The sequence below is a fragment of the Lissotriton vulgaris genome, chromosome 12 (assembly GCF_964263255.1).
Source record: "Lissotriton vulgaris chromosome 12, aLisVul1.2, whole genome shotgun sequence".
Lineage (NCBI taxonomy): Eukaryota > Metazoa > Chordata > Amphibia > Caudata > Salamandridae > Lissotriton > Lissotriton vulgaris.
Window position 1 is genome coordinate 579,780,085 of NC_141700.1, and position 24,741 is coordinate 579,804,825.

The 24,741-nt window shown below is 40.1% G+C and overlaps 1 protein-coding gene across 1 annotated transcript in view; it reads right to left on the minus strand.

Moving 5' to 3' along the window:
- Positions 1 to 24,741, minus strand: part of C12H16orf78 (chromosome 12 C16orf78 homolog) — a 202,312-nt gene that overhangs the window by 11,144 nt on the left and 166,427 nt on the right. The window contains exon 5 of the mRNA XM_086946501.1: positions 8,886 to 9,255. Coding sequence (XP_086802627.1) covers positions 8,886 to 9,255 — 370 coding nt within the window. The remainder of the gene's footprint in view (positions 1 to 8,885; positions 9,256 to 24,741) is intronic.

Sequence of the window (24,741 nt, forward strand, 5' to 3'; positions counted from 1 at the left end):
AGGGGGGAAAACAGGGGGCAGTAGAGGCAAAAGGCTAACACAAAAGGCAAAAGGCTAACACAGAAGGCAAAAGGCTAACAAAAAAGGCAGAAGGCTAACACAAAAGGAAAAAGGCTAACACAGGGAAAAAACACAAAGGCGGCACTGGAGGCAACAACGAGGCAGCAGAGGGGGGAAGTTAACAGGAGGCAGCAGCGAGGCAGCAGAGCAGCTCAGCAGAGCAGCGGGCAGGAGCATTGGAGTGGGGGCGACCTCGCCTGGAACAGGCTCAGCGGTCACTCAGTGGCCGAATTACATTTTTTAGTATATTTAGTAGTACTACAATAGTAACACTAACATACTACAAAATACAGTTCACTAACCTACATGCAGAGGTTTTCACCATGGTCCCTCCTATATTTTGTATGGGGAGACCTCCACGCAGACTGAAGCAATCTCTGCACAAGCAGGCCTATATTGTAGTAGCAAATGTGGGAGAGGAAGGAGAATTGACTGAAAAATGAGCAAAACCAACCACAAAACAGGGGGTTAAAGAAGTTGTGAGGGTTTTAGGGAGGGTCAAGGAGGGGTTTAGAGAGGGACATGCACCCATCCACAAACAAGTAAGCCCATAGCATTCCATACACTGGGCTTACATAGTTACTACAGCCAAAAGAGTCGTAAATGTACTTCATCTGGGACCTGGAGCAAGTCCATCGCCAGACATAGCAAAGCACTGACACTGCAACACCCTTTCATAGAAAATAATGGAGGCAGGAACTTTAAAAAGAACAACATAGGAAGTAAGTTACTGTAAAATATTGTTTTTTTGAATTTTTAAAAATATATATACATTTAAAATAAATGTTAAAAACGATCTAATAAATATTATTATCATTTTATTTTCAAATATGTTAAGTGGAGTTTTAATTTAAAATTGTATGTGAGTTGTAAAAGAAATAATTACACTGATTTTAATTCATTTCTTTCATAATGGTTAGAAAGCTTTAATAAGTATATATATTACTTTAGGTGGGCATTTTTAATAGATCTTTACAAATAATTTTATTTGAATGTAATGTATTTCTATTACTTAAATAATTAATTCAAAATTGAGTTAATAGTGCTGTAGCATTTTTATATTGTGCTACATTTAAAATGAATATATAAAATTAATTTACTTTAATATGTACAATATGAATATATCTTTTAAAATTTTAATAAACTTTACACAACTTTCATGAGTAAACTAGAGAGAGAGATTTCCGCCCCAGTGACAAGACCTTCACTAGCCTCTGCCTATGTGTGAAAAGTTACGCGTAGTAACTTTACACTAATCAATTAGGCTCCAGCCCCTGAATTCACACAAAGGTTATTTTCTGAACCAAGAGCTAGCTTTCTGCCAAATGTGGTGTAATTCCTTACAGGGGTTTGGGTTGTTTTTGTGTTCAAAATCCCTATGTGAAATTGCATGGCGAATAAGCGCTTTGGGAACCCCTTTTTCTCGGCCCAACTTGACGAATCACCCCAAAACTTCCAACACAGCAACTGAACTGAGTGTTGTACTAATTTGTAAAATTTTTTGAAGATTCATCAAACTTCGCCAAAGTCATTGGCAAAACTAAAAAGGCTTCCCTATGGAACCTAGATCCTAATCAGGAGTCCAACCATGATAGTTCAAACATGCACGTATAAATCACAGTACCCACAAAGGAACCGGTGCACACTTAAAACCAGCCCCCTCTAAATTCAGGGTTGCTCAAAATTTCTGTTTTCTGCCCTGATGATGACTTTACAAACTAAATAGGTCAAAACACCATTGACTCTTGTCCTTGGCACATATAGAAGAGGAAGCATTTATTGCAATTGTTGTTCTTGCGAACTTTCTTTCCTTTGCCATTGTTTCACTGTTTACACTATTAACTGTGTCCTCGTTGCTATGTATTTTGTAAGTGTAAGCACCACGATTGTATTGTTCAATTGTCATTTTATATAGTTGCCTTTTTTAGTAAAAGATATTTTTGCAGTAATAATTGTTTTTTATATTTATTATGGGTACTTTCTCATGATTTTTTTCATTGTTGTATGATTTCTGTTGTGGTTCATAAATATACTGTCTTCTAATCCATTTTTCTGTATTCATGTAAAACTTTAATAGTTTATTTTTGCTTCTATGTAACTTTTTTCTTGAACCATTGTAGTTGTCATAGTATTTATCTGCCCCATGATCGGGTAATAGGGCTTCCCCCGTTTGATGTAACCTCTTAATTATTGGTGTCATCCATATGAAATTCAAAGTAAAAAATGAATTTGTATAATATATGGTATTACTGGCCAAGAGGCGTACTGCAATAAACTGGCTCCGTTCTAATGTGCCAAAAATTGATGGCTAAAACAAAGAAATAAACTAAATTGGAATTTGTGAAATAAATGAAAATCAAAATGACAGGAACAGTTGAAAAACTACAAGACATTCTGGAGATTTTAAGGTGCCACCCAGGTTGCTCCTAGGTGTGGAGGAGTTTGAGACAGGCATTAGTGCACATTGGTACAAGCATGTGCATTAGAGGTATAGCCTGAAGAATCATGCATACCTGAAATTTAAAATCTGCAACCATCTTCTTAAAAACTGCTCGACATCACCATCACCAATAAGGATTTCATGGCAAGTACTTTGAGCCCCTCATCTGGCTACTGAATGAACATCCATCAACTGTCCAGAAACTATGCAGCCTCCACAGCATTCACTTGACCAATCACTTGCTTAAATCCTGAACCCTTATTCGGCATGCATACTGATGCATTGGTCTGATTTTTGTCCAACTACCACAAAAAATACCTATACTGACAGTTAGGAATTTTTATGACTGCATTTGAATTTTCCTTAGGAAAATGTGGGTTTCTGTGGACCACTATGTTAACTTTTGACACCGCTGTTTTTTTTTACTGAAGCTGCAAGACTATTTTTTCTCCAGTTTCCCTCTATCGATTTTCTACAAATGTTTTGTGGCAGTTGGATGATAATAGCTTCGATACTAGGGACTTGCTTTGAACCTTGCATCTATGGGGCTACTTCTCAAAGCAGTTTAAATGTCGTTTATTTATTCTATTCTATTCTATACAACAGTTGTATAGCAAAAAACTAGCCATAGGCATCCTAACATTGATATCACAACACATATCCATTGGAGTGATTTAAGACGATTGTTCTTGAAGAGCCAGGTCTTTAATAGCTTCTGAAAAGGAAGTTCTTTTTTGGCTGATCTCAGGGGGAACAGAAGACTATTCCAAAGCTTAGCAGCATTGCAAGAGAAAGAGTTTGGGAGATTGAAGGCCCTTATCAAGGAGTGCTGTATGAGCTATTCAGGCAGATTTAAATTTAATTATTTTGGCCATTTGGAGCCAATACTCAGGTGTCAGGTGGATTGATGTCGAGGTAGGTTAAATAGAATCCGAACAGCGGAATTCTATACCACCTGTCGTTTTATTATTGTGGCTTCTTAGTCTCCCAGGAGTTTGCCCAGCCACATGCCTAGACTCTTTATTGCTGATTTTGAGATGGGAGGGGGGGCTAAACAGCTAGGCCAGCTCACATTTTGGTGAGGGAATGAAATGATTTCCAAGAATCATGAACTCTGATTTACCTCTGTTTAAGTTAAGGCATGAGCTGTTCAATCAGCCCACAGCTTTTTCAAAACTGGTGCCTAATGCAGGGTAGGGGAGGCCTGTCTTTGCGAGAAAGAGACCAATTGGTTGGTGTCTGAGTATGAGAGGATCAATATCTGATATTGGTTAGATGACATCTGCAAGTGGCCTCATATAAACATTAAAAAGAGTAGGGCTCAGAGACAATCTGTGTGGTAAACCACATTCTAAAGGAAAGATATCTGATTACACTCTCTATCAAAAAACTGAAAAGATTTGTTTTCCAGAAAGGATATAAGCCAGGTCAGGGCGGATCTCGAAATTCCAGAATTCTGTAATCTTGTTGAGCTGAGGTCTAGGAGGATGATGGCTGCTGAGCCTCCATGGTCTAGCAGTTTCTTGGCTTTTTCTACAACTGCCAGCATAAATGGCCTGCATACATGGCGTGTTTTATGAGTAAGACTTCAAGGTTGTTATTCACAAACACTAAGGGCCCGATTCACAGAACTAACTTAAGACAAAATCCTAAACTTACTACTTATGGTATTCACAGAAGTTAGGATTTTGTCTTAAGTTTGTCTTAAGACAGACTTAAGACAGACGTAAGACAAAATCCTAACTTAAGTCAGTCTTAAGTCTGTCTTAAGACAAACCTAAGACAAAATCCTAACTTCTGTGAATACCAAAAGTAGTAAGTTTAGGATTTTGTCTTAAGTTAGTTCTGTGAATTGGGCCCTAAGTTTGCATTTGTAACATTTCCCTAGGATAGTGTTACATTATGCATGCATAAATCCTGCTCCATGTTTGGGGAATGTGTGTTCTAGGATGGGGATGGTGTGGGAAGATTGGGAACACAATAATTACAAACCTGTTTCTGACTTGAAGATAGTTGAATATTTACTCCTCTCTTGTCAGGGAAAAAAACCTTTCCTGGATGCGAATGTTTCTGAAAACAAATTTTATCTAGACCTAGGATGATTGGATTTCTTCTGGGGAAAACGTAACACCCCATGAAGAAAAAAGTAAATGAAACAGTTTAATTACAGAAATATACATTTATTTTAAATACACAATTGCAAACTAGGTACAATTGGAATATAGTAAGCTCTTCGCACAGATGATAGTAGAATTTCTCGAGAGATTTCCACCTAAATTTGAATGAATTGCAAAAGTTCAAACATTTGTGAATTAGACTTACATTTACATATGAAAACAACATACAACCTTCAGACTAAGTCATAAGGTCTTCTCATGCCAATTTAAGGTGGGCTAAAGATAATTTACGTTTTTTTTAAATTATGACTCAATGTAAGAACGCCTTTTAAAGGGCCAAGTGCCTTGCAGGGGTGAGGACTTTTACTCCTGATGTCCCAGGATCCTGAGTAACTGATCCAAGACCCTTTATGCAGGCACTTCCAAAGGTTGTGTGGGCCGAGCAGTTCAAGGCTCCTTTGAGTGGGGGAAATGTGAATACAGATTAGTGAACATGGGCTCACAACTTAAAATGTTTGCAGCAGCAGCAATAAATCAATGTGCATCCAAAAACTCACATTTCTGAAAAGTATTTATTTCTACTGCATAACACACAAAGGAAAAATATGACAATCTCAAAAAAATACACAGTCCTCCTTGTGATCAGGTCTCAAGTGTTTCTGTAGTGATTCCCTGTCCCACTCCGTCCTCGCGTTAACAATATTGGTTATTCCCCATTAACTATTGGTAACATCCTGGGTATGCCTCATTAGTAGTCTGAGTCTCAAGAGTACACTTTGACTCCAAGTTAAAGCCAACAGTATTCCAGTGCTATAGTGCTAACTTAGCAACACGTTAAGCCTGAAACCAATCTTATCTGAGTGGATGGTATTAAACATCTGGAATTCCTGAGTGTGCCCCATCCATGAGCATTTTCAGCGGGCTGCAGCTGAGTTCCGGTGAGTCGACAACAAGCAGCCCAGATGGCTACACTCAGCAGGTACAGAATCTATCACTTGCGATCACGCTCCTGAAGCAAATGGAGGCTCTCTGTCGATTCTCCTAAGGGGTAAGTGTGTGGTTCCGCTCCCTATGGAGGGCTGGTTGCGATGATCCTGTGTTTGTTTCCTCACCTGGGTGATGGTGCGCAGGTGTTTTCATGGTGTTCTCACTTCTTCATCTGGGATGGAAGATCAAGTCACAGTACTTGATGCTCTTGGTGACCCCCTCATGCATACAGGGTCACTGTATCTCATTGCATACAGGCTCCTGCCCAGTAAAATCCTTTATGGCAGCCCCTATTGGAATACAGGATCAACAACTTTCTCCGGCACAAGTCTAAGGCCCTTGCTGCATGGCAGTCTTTTTCACTGTGGCCCTTCCTAGCATCTGGGGGTGGTAACTCAGCATGCAAGGGCTCTAGTCTGATCAGTGCAGCACAACATACAGCTCACTTCAAGGTGGCCCTCTACTCGCATACAGGGTCACTGACTGTCCTGAACACAGGCAATGACCCGTTTGGTGCAGCAACTGTTTCCTCACTCCTCGCACAGGGAGTCCATCGGCAGCACTTCCCGCTGGACCTCTCTCCCTCCAGTTCTCTATTCTTCCTCACAGGACACACTGGTCTTGACAAGCAGGCAGGCACTTGGGCTTCAGGGTCCAGGGAAAGCCGTTTTGGATTCCCCAATCCTAAAATGATGTCCCCTCACCCAGCAAGGAGACTAGCAGGCCTTGGCCCCCAGTCCTGGTCACAGGCAGAAGTCTTGCACAGTTTCGCCTCCTCACACAGCATGTCCGCCTGCTTGGTAGATGACAACTTTTGGGACCCAAACTCCACTTCTTATAGTCCCCTTTGAGACACCAAATGTGATTTCGGTTCTGAGTCTTTGAAGTTTTATGTTATGGTTCTCCGTCTTCTCCTCTCTCTTGAAAAGCAGTCCATCACAGCAAGAGTGTCTCCAAAGCAGGTAGACCTAGAACACAGGCCCTGTGAGTGGCTAGAGTTCACACATGGATGTCAGCCACAGTGATATGTGCATCAAAAGTTTAGCCCAGGGCCCCCAGCCAAACTCTTTACAATTCTCTTATCAGCCCCATCTCCTTCCTGAGCTGTGCCCAGGCCCCTTCCCTGTGACCTCACTGAATTAAAAAGCAACCTTTGAAGTGTACAGTGGATGCCTGGCTCTCCCCTTCCTAGTGTGTGTCCCATCCAGCTTACAGGAATGCAGCAATAGAAGTACAAGTACAAGATCGTAAAGTCACAGCCAATTGCTATGGACTTCTTAGGATGATAAGGAAGATCATCCCTCTCCTTCCTTTTGTTGCAGACGAATATTAGTCCAAGCACTCATAATGTCTCAGCTAGATTATGCGAATGCAGTCTATTTGGGAGCACTGCAAGGAACTACTAAGAGACTGAAGATTGTCCAAAACTGTGCAGGCCGCCTTTTAATGAACATTCCCAAACGCAGTTCAGTCAATCTAACCCTTACTATGTTGCACTGGCTCCCCATATAGGAAAGAATTAGGTTCAAGGCAATGTGCTTTGTCCATAAATCTATTTCTGGGCAAGGCCCCCCATTGTCTCATTCAATGGTGCAATTATACCACCCCAGATCTGACAATAAACGACTACTCACAGTTCCTATGATCAAACGCTCAAGAACTGGAGGTCGGTTGTTCTCATACAATGCAGCCAAGTTTTGGAACCAGCTCCCAGACTATCTACGTCGGGAATCTAATCATCTTAAATTCAGAAAACAGCTTGAAACATTTCTCTTTCTGTGATTGGGTCTGTGTTTAAGGTGTCACATTAAGCGCAGGGATGCCCTTGGGTAGCCATGCGCTATAAAAATGTGTAAGCATTTAATCATTCAGTACACAATTCTGTCTTGGGGGGGGCCTCTTTCTCTCCTCTCGATGTTTCACTATGAACGCCTGAGTCTTCCTAAATGGACCTAGGGCCATCCAGGTATTGTTCCATCCATAGGCACACATACACTCAGTGCATGTATACAGCATACAATATTTGCACAGTACAATATCCTCCACGCTCTGTAACACTCATAGGCACACATATATCCAGCACCATTTTACATGCACGCACTGCCCAGTAGTGTATCCTTCAGGTACTGTACCACTCATAGGCACACATGCATCTAACATATGCATGTAACATGCACGCACTGCACCCTTCAGGAATTGTACCACTCACAGGTACACATACACCTAGAACATGCATTTATCCTGCATGCACTCCATAGCACCAAATCCTTCAGGTATTGTACCACTCATAGGCACATATAAATCCATAACATGCATTCACCATGCACTCACTAGCTAGTGCTGCATTATCCCTGTGTTGCGCCCTTCCCAGACATACACACCCCCAGTGCAGATACACCACTTCTACACCGTGCAAGACTTCACACCAAACTGATGTATGCCAAGGGTGAGTAAAGCACACAGCAGTAGAACTTTAAAAATTGAGTGAGCTTGTATGCCTCTCTCCAGTGACACAGGTTGAAAAGGACCTGTGAACTCCTGCTGATCACTACAAGGTTTGCTGCCAACACTGTGCTCATGCTGCATAATTCCTGTTGAAAGCAGTAGCCTTTTATCACTCTAAGAGTAGCGCTTTGGGTGCCCCTCGACGTTCAACAACACCACAATTTGTGAAACAGGCTCACACACATGCTCCCTATTTGCCTATGACCACAAAAATCAGCATTAGGGACCCAGACATTGGTACAATTGGGCATTCAAAGCGAGGTGCATGTCCATTACTATGCAGAGGGCATTTTTATTTTCCACCACTAAGGCAATTACGGGTGCTTTATCATAAAATGTTCAAATGTATTTGAATGCTATCCTCTATCATATTTGCAAGTGAATTTCTCAAAAAGGAGTTTCCTCCACTCTCTGGCTTTTTTTGTTAATTGAACGTATTTTTTGAAGAACCATTCACTGCAGGGTACATGCGCCTGCTGTCATTCTTATTCACTTACAGTAACCACTGGGGTTGGAAGGAAAGGTCCCTGATAGCCATGGGGATGTTTCAAACTTCTTAAGGTTTGGAGTGAATGTTTTTGTCAGAACAGTCTTTACCTTGTTAGCTAGAATGTTCTAATAGACTTATTGCCCTCTATGGCCATTGCATTGAAACTGTTAATTGACCCCATCTCCCATTACAGCCTATTCATAACCTCATGTAAAAGTGTACATTGGCTTAATTGTGTACCTCTGGTATTCTAATTAGTTTCCTCTTGCTATAAAGATATGATTACCTGCATCTTAAAATCTCCTCGGGTCTGATATGTGGCAGGCTCACTGCCCGCTGCGACCGTTCCTCTTCCTCCCATGCCTTCACCAGCAGATCCTTCAATCTTCTTTCCAGTCCAGGAAAGCCTGACATAGCTTTGGTCATCTGGATCTTTTCATTAGGGATATTTCTACCAGTTGAAGATGACAATTTCTGCAAGGATGGAAATATCTGAACGGCCTCTAGGAGTGAAATGCTGCTGTCCACAGCAGTGGGCCTCTTGCTATAGCTGGCCTTTTTGTACCGTGATGAGCTCCCTTGCGCATAGATGGTGTTTGTCCGTAAACCCTCAGGGTACTTAATGGCTGCAGAAGGTCTAGGCAAATCTACTCCTCCTGAGGACATAAAACCAATAATTTTATTTTGCTCTTAACAAAATATATACTTACATTTGTTTTGAAATCATTTGTAAAATTGTCACCACTACACATGGGCTCCAATATATGCTGGGGCAATTGGTGCCAAAACCTTTGGTTCAACTTAGACCATGGAGGTACATCGTATAGGAAGACAAGTTCCATGATAGATTTTCAGAGTAACCAGTTAACCCTCAAGTTTCTGTTATGGTCATCAATGCAAGTTACCAGTCCCCTTCGAATTGCCCAAGAATCTCTGGGTGAGAAAGATGAATTGCTATCGGAATCAGTCATGGTGTTCCTTGATTCCCTTGAAGCTTCCCCAATTTTCAGGTAAACCTTAAGGTTCCAATTGTGGTCCCCACTAACTTTGCCTCTGTGGACCTCTATGGAGTTTCTTGTAGCCCCAGCATCTTAAATTTTGGGGGATGCAGAATTAGTAGGTATTAATCAGAGGTACTCCCAATTAGGACCTTGATATATAAATTAATTCATTTTCATTGTTTGGAGATATGCTGAAAATCTGCCATGGATCTGGTCATCCTAGACCGACATTGGGCGTGCCTGCTTTAAAACAGTTATCAAACATGCATGAAGATACATCCCCAGAAAGCTGGCTGCATTATAGAGTCTGTGACATTTATTCAGATGAACTGGTTACATTTAGATTTAATCATTGGGTGATAGTGTCATGTAATTATTATGTGTCTTTTAAGGAGATTTACATGATGACATATGCCCTCTTTTTCTGTCCCCAGTCCATGGCAAGAACCAATCCTGAGATCTAAAGTGTACAATTTAGAAGAATGTTCCACTTGGCAATACCATTCCAACAGAGCATTTGGTTCACAAGGGGAGAGGGGCATTCTTAATATCTCCACTTGGACCTTTCTGCATCAAACGCTTAACATATGGAAACTGTTCCAGTGGATTGTTTTTCACGATTTAGGGCAAGGTGTACAAAACTATAGAATTGTGATTTCCTAATTGTTTTTTCTTACCAAATTGCAAAAAGGAAATTGCAATTTCTGATATAGGAAAAATTACATCTTTTAAAGAGCGATTCCTAACTCATGAATAATAATGAGGTCTGTTGCAATTTGCAAACCATTAGGTACCGCACCCATCACATAGACAGTAGCCTGCTGAGGTTAGCAGACCACCATGTCTGTGATTACTTTTTAATAAAGCAAACTTAAATGCACACTTTTTCTCTAAAGGAAAACAGAATGCTTTTAAAAAGAACAACTTTGAAGTTTCATGTTTGAAGGGATTACTGACAAAATATAGAATACAAAAATATAGAATACCCAATATATCGATGACAAAATATAGAATGACAAAATCTAGAATTCCTATCTACAAACAGGTAAGTACAAAAATATCGAATCAAAAATATTGTTAAAAACAATATAGTTAGTCAAAATATCGATTTTTTTTAAATGTTTTAAAAATAATTTATAATTAATGAAATAATAAAAATAATTATTTAGAATGTACTTAAAAATACTTAAATACCCTTAAATAATTAATTTAAGGTATAAAAAACATACATTTTAATTTTTTAAAACACACACACATATATATATATATATATATATATATATATATATATATATATATATATATATTCCAGTACTCTATCTTTAAGAATCCACTCGACCACAGGACTCGGATAGACAAGCGCGGACCCAGTACTTCGTGCTTTCTTCAAAGTTTATTTAAAGAAAAGTTTCGCCTGCATCAGTCTGCCGCCATGACGCGTTTCGGTCCGACCTGGACCTTGATCACATGACGCGTTACTCATGGACCCATGCCTCTTTTAAAGTGACAAGCAATCAATAATGAAAAACAGCTGTAACATTTGCACCGTAGATCTAGAAAACAGACTGTGCAAAGTTGTAAATGTCGACAAGACCGCTAATAGCAAACATATATACAATCCATATAAATGTTATACAATAAAAGTGGATACTATTTACAAATAAATTCATAAATATACACTTATATAATGATACAAAAAAATATATTTATGTATATACATCTCAATAAAAAATCATATATATAAAAATATATAGATATACATATTTAAATAAATTAGAGATATAATAAAAGACGATTCTCCAATGTTATAAGTAAATCATCCAAAATTCTATTATGTATCCATTCACTTTAAAAGCAGTCTAGAATTTTAGCTGTTTCTTTATATATATTTATATATATATATATATATATATATATATACATATATATATATATATACATATATATATATATATATATATATATATATATATATATATATATATATATATATATATATATATATATATATATATATATATATATATATATTTACCAATTCCCTCCAAAGTTGTGAAGGAAGCCAGGACACACGGAGTTCGTTGCAAAATGTTTAATGGCAGCAGAAAAAAGTGCGACGCGTTTCGCCGATATGGCTTGATCACGCTCGTCATACAAACATTGTCAGCCATTTTTAAAGTGCTGAAAACACACCCCCAGTGTACGCTTATCCAGATAGACATTAATACAGAGTCGCCATCTTGTAATGTGTTAAATACCATATACATTTATATCACAAATTGTAATTCATCCAAATTATAACATATTATACGTTTGGGGCTCCACACACATGTATGAGATTGGTGCTCAGAAATTATCTGCCAGAGTGTACTGTTTGCAGGATGTTTGGTTGCCCATTAATTTTTGTGCTTGTAAAATGACATAGTCAGATATATTATTGCTGGCACAATTGTTAGGTGCATATCAATCTCATTTGTACGAGTATGTGTTCGATCTCTTAATTACGAGAAGTCGCGATCACATGGTGTACTGTGATACGTGATCTGAGCGCTCATTGGATGCCGTAAGTGTAACAGCGAGTGAGACCCCATGTGATTGGATTTCGTCGCTAGGCAACGTGGAAATCAACAATTGTCACGCTAGGGAGATGTTACTCCTTAAACATCGCCCAAGTGGGCAAATAAATAACAATGCATACATCATAATGGCATTTATCAACGTGCGCAGACAGAATCTATTGATTATCATGAATACTGCCCCAATGCGCAGTAATCAATAATTTTCCGCACAAAAATCAGTGACAGTTCAGAGTCCTTGCCCAAGTGGGCATGTATATTGTATTTCCACATAATGTTCCAAACGAGGTAGTATTCAGATCCAATCAACTCATAGTATTTCGCAATACCATATGACGTCTGTGAAAGAAAAGGTTTCATGTGTAAGTAAGTGAAAAATAAATTTAGGTAATAAAAGGTTAAAATACAGACAGCGTATATACAGTTCAATTCATTGTAATATGTATATTATTCTTCATACAAATGAATGGCCAGTTCTTCACTTGTGTTCAATCCCACAGGGGCCAGACATTGGAAATCGATAATATATCTGGACTCCAGTTTCCTCATGGAGAGGTCATGGTTGCCGCCCCGTACCCCCAGATCCACACAATCAATTACCACCATACGTAACTTTGTTTCATCCTGCATGTGGTGGTCGAAAAAATGTCTGGCGACCGGATATTGCTTGGTGTGATTCCGTATCGCTCTCAGATGTTCTAACACCCTCTTTTTGGCTTCATGTTTGGTACTGCCCACATACCACTTATTGCATGGGCAGATTAACAGATACACACTGTATGGGGTATTGCAGGATAAATTCTTTTTGATGGTAAATTCCCTGGATGTACCAGGTATGGTGAGAGATTTACAATTTCTATTGAATTTGCACGCCTTGCATCTCTTACAGCATGTAAATCCAGTAGATGTGGCCTGGGCAGGGGAAATGTTATCAGTCACATAATTGCGGCTGAGCTCGTCACGTAAGGATCTGCCCTTTCTAAACGTGATCTGTGGATTGTCACCTAGATATTTTTTGAGGTGGTCATCCGTATTCAGAACATGCCAATGTTTTTTGAGTACTTGTCTTACATCATTGGATTGGCCAGAAAAGGTTGTAATAAATCTGATGGTTTCAGTTAGCTCTTGAGGTGGTTTGGGAACTAACAGTTCCTCTCGAGATTTACTACTGCTCCGTTCAATTGCTTTGGCAATGATTTTGTTGCCATAACCTCGCTGTCTAAACCTTTGGCACATGATAGTTTCTTCAATCTTGTAACTTTCTTGTGTGCTACAGTTTCGTCTAGCACGCAATAGTTCCCCATAGGGGATGCTGTACACCAGACTTTTGGGATGGCAACTGGATGCTTTGAGAAGGCTATTACCCGCTGTACTTTTTCTGAATAGTTTAGTGGTCAAGGTGTTATCGATCACTTCTACTTCTACATCCAAAAACTCCATCTTCTTCTTGCTGATATGTTCAGTGAGAGTCAGATTGAGTGTATTGACATTGAGTTTGTCAATAAAATGTTCGGCCGATTTCTCATCGCCATTCCAAATGAAAAAAATATCATCAATGTATCGCAGCCACAGGGACACATTGGTGAATTCCGCCATCTCTTGGACAACCTGCTCCTCCCACCAGCCCATGAATAAATTCGCATAGCTGGGGGCGAAGCAGGTTCACATGGCCATGCCCTGTGACTGGCGATACATGACGTCATTAAAGTAAAAAAAAATATTGTTCAGACAGAAGTCTATCATAGATAGAAGCATTTGAGAATGCAATAGCAGAGAGATTGATCTGGAGTTCAGATAGTGTTTGACTGCTTGGAGTCCATGTTTGTGTTGGATGCTCGTGTATAAACTGCTGACATCCAAGGTGACCAATGTAAAGTCACATTCCCAATGGATACCATTGATTATGCTCAGGAATTGGGTGGTGTCTTTGACATAGGACGGTAGTCCCACCACAAAGGTTCTTAAATAGTGGTCGATGTACTTCGACGTATGTTCTAAGAAAGAACCTATCGAGGATACGATCGGACGACCAGGAGGATTGTCTGGGTCTTTGTGGAGTTTGGGGAGGAGATACAATATTGGAACTTTAGGATGGGCACAATACAAATACTGGTATTCCTCCACCTCAATTAAACCTTTATCTCTCCATTCCAGTAATAGGTCTCTGAAATTCCCCATCGATCTTAATACATCATCCCTATCACAGATGCAATAGCAGGTTGTATCCTGTAGCTGTCTCAGGCCTTCCTGGATGTAATTCTGCTTATCCAAAACCACAACATTCCCCCCCTTGTCAGATTGTCTTATAACAATCTCTTTATCTGATTTGAGGGAATCGATGGCCAGTAGTTGTGTCTGGGATAAATTCTTATTGTTGTAAGGGATTTTTTTGTATCTAAGCTTCACAAGATCTTTTAGTACATCAAGTTCAAACACATCAATAGAATCACATTGAATAGTCGGTAAAAATACACTCTTGGGTTTGAATTTGGACCCCGGATTTCTGTCTAAGTCCACACCCCAACTTTCCCAATCAGGTTCATCAGACATATTCACATTGCTACCATGAATTTCCTCAAGTAAAAGAATATCCTCTACATCAAGGTTACTCAGTGAGCTACTGGCCCCTGTGGCCGGTGGATCTTTCACTTTGGTACAGAACCATTTTTTTAATTTAAGTTTTCTAGAAAATAAAAACAAGTCTATGCGAGTCTGGGCAAAGTTCATATTCTGTGATGGACAGAAGGAAAGGCCAAGTGCCAAGATCTCTTTCTCACCTTCAGTAAGCACATGGCGTGAGAGGTTCACCACTGTTTTATTCATTTGGTGTTCTTGCTCCTTGTTGACATTCCCATTGCTAGCTCCAATGGGAATGTCAACAAGGAGCAAGAACACCAAATGAATAAAACAGTGGTGAACCTCTCACTCCATGTGCTTACTGAAGGTGAGAAAGAGATCTTGGCACTTGGCCTTTCCTTCTGTCCATCACAGAATATGAACTTTGCCCAGACTCGCATACACTTGTTTTTATTTTCTAGAAAACTTAAATTAAAAAAATGGTTCTGTACCAAAGTGAAAGATCCACCGGCCACAGGGGCCAGTAGCTCACTGAGTAACCTTGATGTAGAGGATATTCTTTTACTTGAGGAAATTCATGGTAGCAATGTGAATATGTCTGATGAACCTGATTGGGAAAGTTGGGGTGTGGACTTAGACAGAAATCCGGGGTCCAAATTCAAACCCAAGAGTGTATTTTTACCGACTATTCAATGTGATTCTATTGATGTGTTTGAACGTGGTGTACTAAAAGATCTTGTGAAGCTTAGATACAAAAAAATCCCTTACAACAATAAGAATTTATCCCAGACACAACTACTGGCCATCGATTCCCTCAAATCAGATAAAGAGATTGTTATAAGACAATCTGACAAGGGGGGGAATGTTGTGGTTTTGGATAAGCAGAATTACATCCAGGAAGGCCTGAGACAGCTACAGGATACAACCTGCTATTGCATCTGTGATAGGGATGATGTATTAAGATCGATGGGGAATTTCAGAGACCTATTACTGGAATGGAGAGATAAAGGTTTAATTGAGGTGGAGGAATACCAGTATTTGTATTGTGCACATCCTAAAGTTCCAATATTGTATCTCCTCCCCAAACTCCACAAAGACCCAGACAATCCTCCTGGTCGTCCGATCGTATCCTCGATAGGTTCTTTCTTAGAACATACGTCGAAGTACATCGACCACTATTTAAGAACCTTTGTGGTGGGACTACCGTCCTATGTCAAAGACACCACCCAATTCCTGAGCATAATCAATGGTATCCATTGGGAATGTGACTTTACATTGGTCACCTTGGATGTCAGCAGTTTATACACGAGCATCCAACACAAACATGGACTCCAAGCAGTCAAACACTATCTGAACTCCAGATCAATCTCTCTGCTATTGCATTCTCAAATGCTTCTATCTATGATAGACTTCTGTCTGAACAATAATTTTTTTTACTTTAATGACGTCATGTATCGCCAGTCACAGGGCACGGCCATGGGAACCTGCTTCGCCCCCAGCTATGCGAATTTATTCATGGGCTGGTGGGAGGAGCAGGTTGTCCAAGAGATGGCGGAATTCACCAATGTGTCCCTGTGGCTGCGATACATTGATGATATTTTTTTCATTTGGAATGGCGATGAGAAATCGGCCAAACATTTTATTGACAAACTCAATGTCAATACACTCAATCTGACTCTCACTGAACATATCAGCAAGAAGAAGATGGAGTTTTTGGATGTAGAAGTAGAAGTGATCGATAACACCTTGACCACTAAACTATTCAGAAAAAGTACAGCGGGTAATAGCCTTCTCAAAGCATCCAGTTGCCATCCCAAAAGTCTGGTGTACAGCATCCCCTATGGGGAACTATTGCGTGCTAGACGAAACTGTAGCACACAAGAAAGTTACAAGATTGAAGAAACTATCATGTGCCAAAGGTTTAGACAGCGAGGTTATGGCAACAAAATCATTGCCAAAGCAATTGAACGGAGCAGTAGTAAATCTCGAGAGGAACTGTTAGTTCCCAAACCACCTCAAGAGCTAACTGAAACCATCAGATTCATTACAACCTTTTCTGGCCAATCCAATGATGTAAGACAAGTACTCAAAAAACATTGGCATGTTCTGAATACGGATGACCACCTCAAAAAATATCTAGGTGACAATCCACAGATCACGTTTAGAAAGGGCAGATCCTTACGTGACGAGCTCAGCCGCAATTATGTGACTGATAACATTTCCCCTGCCCAGGCCACATCTACTGGATTTACATGCTGTAAGAGATGCAAGGCGTGCAAATTCAGTAGAAATTGTAAATCTCTCACCATACCTGGTACATCCAGGGAATTTACCATCAAAAATAATTTATCCTGCAATACCCCATACAGTGTGTATCTGTTAATCTGCCCATGCAATAAGTGGTATGTGGGCAGTACCAAACATGAAGCCAAAAAGAGGGTGTTAGAACATCTGAGAGCGATACGGAATCACACCAAGCAATATCCGGTCGCCAGACATTTTTTCGACCACCACATGCAGGATGAAACAAAGTTACGTATGGTGGTAATAGATTGTGTGGATCTGGGGGTACGGGGCGGCAACCATGAGCTCTCCATGAGGAAACTGGAGTCCAGATATATTATCGATTTCCAATGTCTGGCCCCTGTGGGATTGAACACAAGTGAAGAACTGGCCATTCATTTGTATGAAGAATAATATACATATTACAATGAATTGAACTGTATATACGCTGTCTGTATTTTAACCTTTTATTACCTAAATTTATTTTTCACTTACTTACACATGAAACCTTTTCTTTCACAGACGTCATATGGTATTGCGAAATACTATGAGTTGATTGGATCTGAATACTACCTCGTTTGGAACATTATGTTGAAATACAATATACATGCCCACTTGGGCAAGGACTCTGAACTGTCACTGATTTTTGTGCGGACAATTATTGATTACTGCACATTGGGGCAGTATTCATGATAATCAATAGATTCTGTCTGCGCACGTTGATAAATGCCATTATGATGTATGCATTGTTATTTATTTTCCCACTTGGGCGATGTTTAAGGAGTAACATCTCCCTAGCGTGACAATTGTTGTTTTCCACGTTGCCTAGCGACGAAATCCAATCACATGGGGTCTCACTCGCTGTTACACTTACGGCATCCAATGAGCGCTCAGATCACGTATCACAGTACACCATGTGATCGTGACTTCTCGTAATTAAGAGATCGAACACATACTCGTACAAATGAGATTGATATGCACCTAACAATTGTGCCAGCAATAATATATCTGACTATGTCATTTTACAAGCACAAAAATTAATGGGCAACCAAACATCCTGCAAACAGTACACTCTGGCAGATAATTTCTGAGCACCAATCTCATACATGTGTGTGGAGCCCCAAACGTATAATATGTTATAATTTGGATGAATTACAATTTGTGATATAAATGTATATGGTATTTAACACATTACAAGATGGCGACTCTGTATTAACGTCTGTGTGGATAAGCGTACACTGGGGGTGTGTTTTCAGCACTTTAAAAATGGCTGACAATGTTTGTATGACGAGCGTGATCAAGCCATATCGGCGAAACGCGTCGCACTTTTTTCTGCTGCCATTAAACATTTTGCAACGAACTCCGTGTGTCCTGGCTTCCTTCACAACTTTGGAGGGAATTGGTAAATATTACAGGCCCGTCGGTGGCCTAACCGGGACCGCGCCGCGACAGCCCTACATGCACATACCGGCACTGGAGGAGAGAGAATATATATATATATATATATATATATATATATTACCTACTGGCGGTCGCCAGTAGGTATATATAGTTAGGATTTTTTCCCTATGGGATTTCTGAAAATTCTATGTCTAATAACTTTGGCGTTTGTGGACGGAATCGGCTGAAATTTTCAGGAAAATGGCACATTTTGTTTCTGAGCAGCTCCTGGAAATTTGGGGGGGTTCGTCAAGGGGGGGCCGAGAAAAAAGGGGGGTCCCAAAACGCGTTTTTCCCATTTTAATTTCCATAGGGCGGTTGGACTCACTTTTAGCCCGAACGGCTGAATGGATTTCCACGAAACTTGGCAAAATTGTAGGGACTGTTAGCCCGATGTGCCTTTGCTAGGTCTCAATATATGTGCTTCAGTGGATTTTGAGAAATTAACGTTTAAATCAAGATATATATCTGTAACAGCGCTCCGGGCAGCGATCCGGTTAGCGAACTTTTCGCGTATCGGAACTTTGCGATGCGAAGCTGATTGGCCCTCCGGTGTCTGTCAACATTCTAAACAGTCCGGAGCGGCCGCCATCTTGTCTCTCGGTAGGATCGAGAGACAAGAGGAGGCCAAAATAAAGGGGGAAATGAAGGAAAGGGGGCAAGGTAGACCCCTTCTGACCCCCTAGGATTGACGAGGGGGATATTATAGAGCCACGCGGGGCCCCCCAAAAAATAAAAAAAATCCGATTTTTTCGCCGTAGAGACGCATCTTGGTAAGCGAACCGGGCAGCTAACCGGGCAGCTAACCGGGAAGCTAACCGGCAGTGTAACGGGAGTCTGAGGAGTAGCTGATTGGCTGTCAACATTGTAAACAGTCCGGAGCGGCCGCCATCTTGTCTCTCGGTAGGATCAAGAGACAAGAGGAGACCAAAACAAAGGGGGAAATGAAGGAAAGAGGGCAAGGTAGACCCCTTCTGACCCCATAGGATTGATGAGGGGGATATTATAAAACCACGCGGGGCCCCCCAAAAAATAAAAAAAATCCGATTTTTTCGCCGTAGAGACGCATCTTGGTAAGCGAACCGGGCAGCTAACCGGGCAGCTAACCGGGAAGCTAACCGGCAGTGTAACGGGAGTCTGAGGAGTAGCTGATTGGCTGTCAACATTGTAAACAGTCCGGAGCGGCCGCCATCTTGTCTCTCGGTAGGATCAAGAGACAAGAGGAGACCAAAACAAAGGGGGAAATGAAGGAAAGAGGGCAAGGTAGACCCCTTCTGACCCCATAGGATTGATGAGGGGGATATTATAAAACCACGCGGGGCCCAAAAAAAAAAAAAAATCCTGAGGAGTAGCTGATTGGCTGTCAACATTGTAAACAGTCCATAGCGGCCGCCATCTTGTCTCTCGGTAGGATCGAGAGACAAGAGGTGGAAAAAAAAAGGTGTAAATGAATGAAAGGGGTAAGGCAGACCCCTCCTGAACCCCTAGGATTGATGAGGGGGCTATTAAAGTTCCCTGCGGGGCAAAAGAAAAAAAAATTGCGATTTTTCGCAGTAAAGGTGCTTCCTGGTACGTTAACCGGGCAGCTAACCGGCAGCGTAACGGGAGTCCGACATATTGTGTTTTTTGAACGTTTGTGATATGTGCACGTGTGGATTTTGTCTAATTATGGTTAAAAAAATATATATATATCTTTAAGCGTGTTCTGGCGCGCTTACGTTTTGGGTTTGGTTTGCGCTGCAGAGACGATACGTCACGGTTATGCGATGCATCATGAGGCGTCTCACGGGCTACGTGATACGTCACTTAATAAAGAATATATTTTACAGCTATAGATATTAGCTTTTAAAAAACCAATGAAATTCACAGAAAAAACCATAGGTTATAGACCATATATAGTTAGGAATTTGCATTTACAAAACCTTGAAAATTCACTGAAAAAACCATAGGTTATAGACCATATATAGTTAGGGATTAGCATTTAAAAAACCTTATTTTATTTGCACAAAACCATTGAAATTCCATATATAGTTAGTTGCACTAACTATATATCGCAGACCCGCAATCCACTGCTAATGATGTCACATATTACATCATTCATGACATGGTCAGTGACATCACTGATGACATCACTGATGACATCTCAAATGACATCACTGATGACATCACTGATGACATCTCAAATGACATCACTGATGACATCACTGACATCTCATTTGACATTACTGATTACATCACTGATGATATCATTTATGTGATAATACATCTTCAGACTCTAATATAACCTTAGATACACTCAGTGTAAACAGGCACTCACAGACTGTCACACATCCATGGAGTTACTCACACACCTAGTCAGTCATGCAAAGAATCAATCACATCTCCATTTCCTCAACTATACAGTTATACACACCTTACTTATTCAAACATATAGTAACACATATTTACTCTCTTATACAATCCTTGATACAAGTTCACAATGATTCATACAGCCACTCACACATTCACTGGCTCTTATGTTCAGTTATTTATATATGTCAACTCTCACATGGAGTGTGTTTTACATATGTACTTACTTTGACATGTAGCACTGAGATATCCATTCACTCACCAATATACTCATGCACACAGTCAACTGTCCATACAGCTGTTTCTACATGCACTTTTGAACCCATACACCTAGGGAATCAACTGCTCACACATCTATGCACAGAGTTATACACCTCCCAGCCACCCACACACATACTCAGTCTCCCATACAAATACTTGGGCAACCATTCAATAACCCATATAGTTACTGATATAGCTACTGATTTAAACATGCAGCAGTTTACAGAACAACATAAATAATGATTGCCAAATTAAGACACTTTAATCACTAACCCATACACTCAGTGAGACACATTTAATCATTCTCTCATACAGTCAGTCATGCACCTACTAAATCCTTCATCCAGACACTTATACATCCACTCATTCTTCAATATGTAAGACATATTTTAACTTTACAGAAACATACAGTCACTGGGTGTTGTCATCAGTGATGTCATCAGTGATGTCATCAGTGATGTCACTGACCATGTCATGAATGATGTAATATGTGACATCATTAGCAGTGGATTGCGGGTCCGCAATATATAGTTAGTGCAACTAACTATATATGGAATTTCAATGGTTTTGTGCAAATAAAATAAGGTTTTTTAAATGCTAATCCCTAACTATATATGGTCTATAACCTATGGTTTTTTCAGTGAATTTTCAAGGTTTTGTAAATGCAAATTCCTAACTATATATGGTCTATAACCTATGGTTTTTTCTGTGAATATATATATATATATATATATATATATATATATATATATATATATATATATATATATATATATATATATATATATATATATATATATATATATATATTCACTGAAAAAACCATAGGTTTCACACCAGTTATAGTTAGGAATTAGCATTTAAAAAACCTATTAAATTCACTGACAAAACCATAGATTTCACACCATTTATAGTTAGCTGGAAATTTTACTGACATAAAACCATTGAAATTCCCACGTTATAGTTAGTTGGACTCACTATAACTTGCGCGCCTGTAATGCACTGCTGATGACGTCACATATTACATCACTCATGACATGGTCAGTGACATCACTCATGACATCACTGATGACACCATCCAGTGAATGTGTGTCTTTCTGAAAAATAAATTTGTTTTATATATGTATTTGTAAAGGTGGATGGAAGAATAAATGTTTAAATACGTGTGTAAATGGATGTTTTTTTTAAAAAAAATTGGTTGGGTAACTGGCTTATTACGTGTATCTTAGTGAATACATATATTAGCGAGTATTGTTTAAATATTTAAATGTTTGTATCAGTGTTTCTCTTTGTGTATAAGTGGCTGCAGGGGTTGGTGACTGACTCACTGTTTGTATGTGTTTTGAAGACAGCATATGTGCAGGACTGTATGGGTGGATGAGTGTGTATATGTGTGTGTTAGTGAGTGAATGACTGTCTCACTGGTGTCTTCATTAGTAACGACATATGTTTTAATCTAGTATATGTGAGTATTGATGTATATAAGTGAGTATAGTATATATAGTGAGAGATTGTAGAAGTTCCTGTTTAAATAAGTATGTGTTTCTATAAGTGATTGTTTAGGAGAGTAAGTATGGGTAAGTTTCCTTAGAAGTAAGGTGGTAGTGTGTGTATAAATGTATATGCAAATAAATGGATGTTCAATAGTTTATTTGCATGTGTGAGTATGTGTGTGAGTAACTTTTGGATGACTGCTGATGTGTAACAGGATGTATAGGTGTATCACTACATATGATGAGTGAGTATATATATGAGTGACTATATAGAACTGTTGGTGAATGAGTGGATGTGTATATAGATGGTGGAATTACTGAATTGGTTGTTGTTACTGGTTTGGGTATCTCCATTTTTTTGAAAATGTTTGTTTCTATTTTTGAATATGTGTTTCAAGCGTTACATTACACTGAAATTAGGTCTGTCACTCTGTCACAAGGATGGTGTCATCAGTGATGTCATGAGTGATGTCACTGACCATGTCATGAGTGATGTAATATGTGACGTCATCAGCAGTGCATTACAGGCGCGCAAGTTATAGTGAGTCCAACTAACTATAACGTGGGAATTTCAATGGTTTAATGTCAGTAAAATTTCCAGCTAACTATAAATGGTGTGAAATCTATGGTTTTGTCAGTGAATTTAATAGGTTTTTTAAATGCTAATTCCTAACTATAACTGGTGTGAAACCTATGGTTTTTTCAGTGAATTTCAAAGGTTTTTTAAATGCTAATTCCTAACTATAACTGGTGTGAAACCTATGGTTTTTTCAGTGAATTTCAAAGGTTTTTTTAATGCTAATTCCTAACTATATAAGACCTGAAAGCCCACCAGGAATCTCCAGTATGCGCCAGGGGACTGCATTGCAGAGAGGTGTAATGAAGCCACAACCCTTTTTACACCTCTCTGCAACGCAGCCCCCGTGCATGTTTGAAGAGGAGGAACTAATTCCCCTTGCATACTGGGGGCCCCTGGGGGCCAATTAGCCCACCTGGAACCTCCAGTATGCGCCAGGGGCTGCATTGCAGAGGTGTAATGAGACTATGCCCCTTGTTACACCTCTCTGCAACGCAGCCAACTGCCGCGTTTGCAGAGGGGGAACTAATTCCCCTTGCATACTGGGGGTCCCTGGGGTCAACTGGTCCACCAGGAGCCTCCAGTATGCGTGAGGGAGCTGCATTTGCAGAGAAGTGTAATGAGGCCACAACCTTGTTACACCTCTCTGCAATGCAGGCCACTGGCGCGTTTGTAGAGGGGGGACTAATTCCCCTTGCATACTGGGGGTCCCTGGATCATATCTGCCCAAACACCGATATTCCGAACGATTGTAAATTACTTTTACTACTCTCTACTACTCACTCTACTATTCACTCTACTACTCTCTACTACTCACTCTCTGCTACTCTCTCTACTGCTCTCTACTACTCTCTACTACTCACTCTCTACTCTCTATTACTCACTCACTACTTTCTACCTCTCTACCTCTCTCTTCTTCTCTCTCTACTAATCTCTACCTCTCTACCGCTACCTCTCTACCTCTCTACCTCTACACCTCTACCTCTCTACCTCTCTCTACACGCACACATATACACATATATGCATATATATATATATGCATATGCATTTATATATATGTATGTGTATGTATAAAAAAACAACAAAACATTTTTTTTTTAAACAGCTACTTTTAAAACTGTCATTCTTTTTCCCCATGGTAAGCTCCCCGGTACGCTTACCGGTGCGCGTACCGGTGCGCGTACCGGGCGCTCACCCCGCGAAAATCAAAATTTTTTTTTATTTTTTTTTTGCTTCGCGGGGCCCTTTTATGGCCCCCACATCAAACCTAGGGGGTCAAGGGGGGTCTACTCTGCCCCCTTATGGTCATTTCCCTCTTTGTTTTGGCCACCTCTCGTGTCTCGATCCTTCCGAGACACAAGATGGGGGCCGCTCCGGACTGTTTAGAATGTTTACAGACACCCCAGAGCCAATCAGCTTTCTGCGCGCAAGTCGCGGTAAGCGCCCGGTGCGCGTACCGGTGCGCGTACCGGAGCGCGGCTATAGATATATATATTTTTTTGAACCTTAATTACTCAAAATCCACTGGAGCACATATCTTGAGACATAGCAAAGGCACATCGGGCTACCATTCCCTACAATTTTG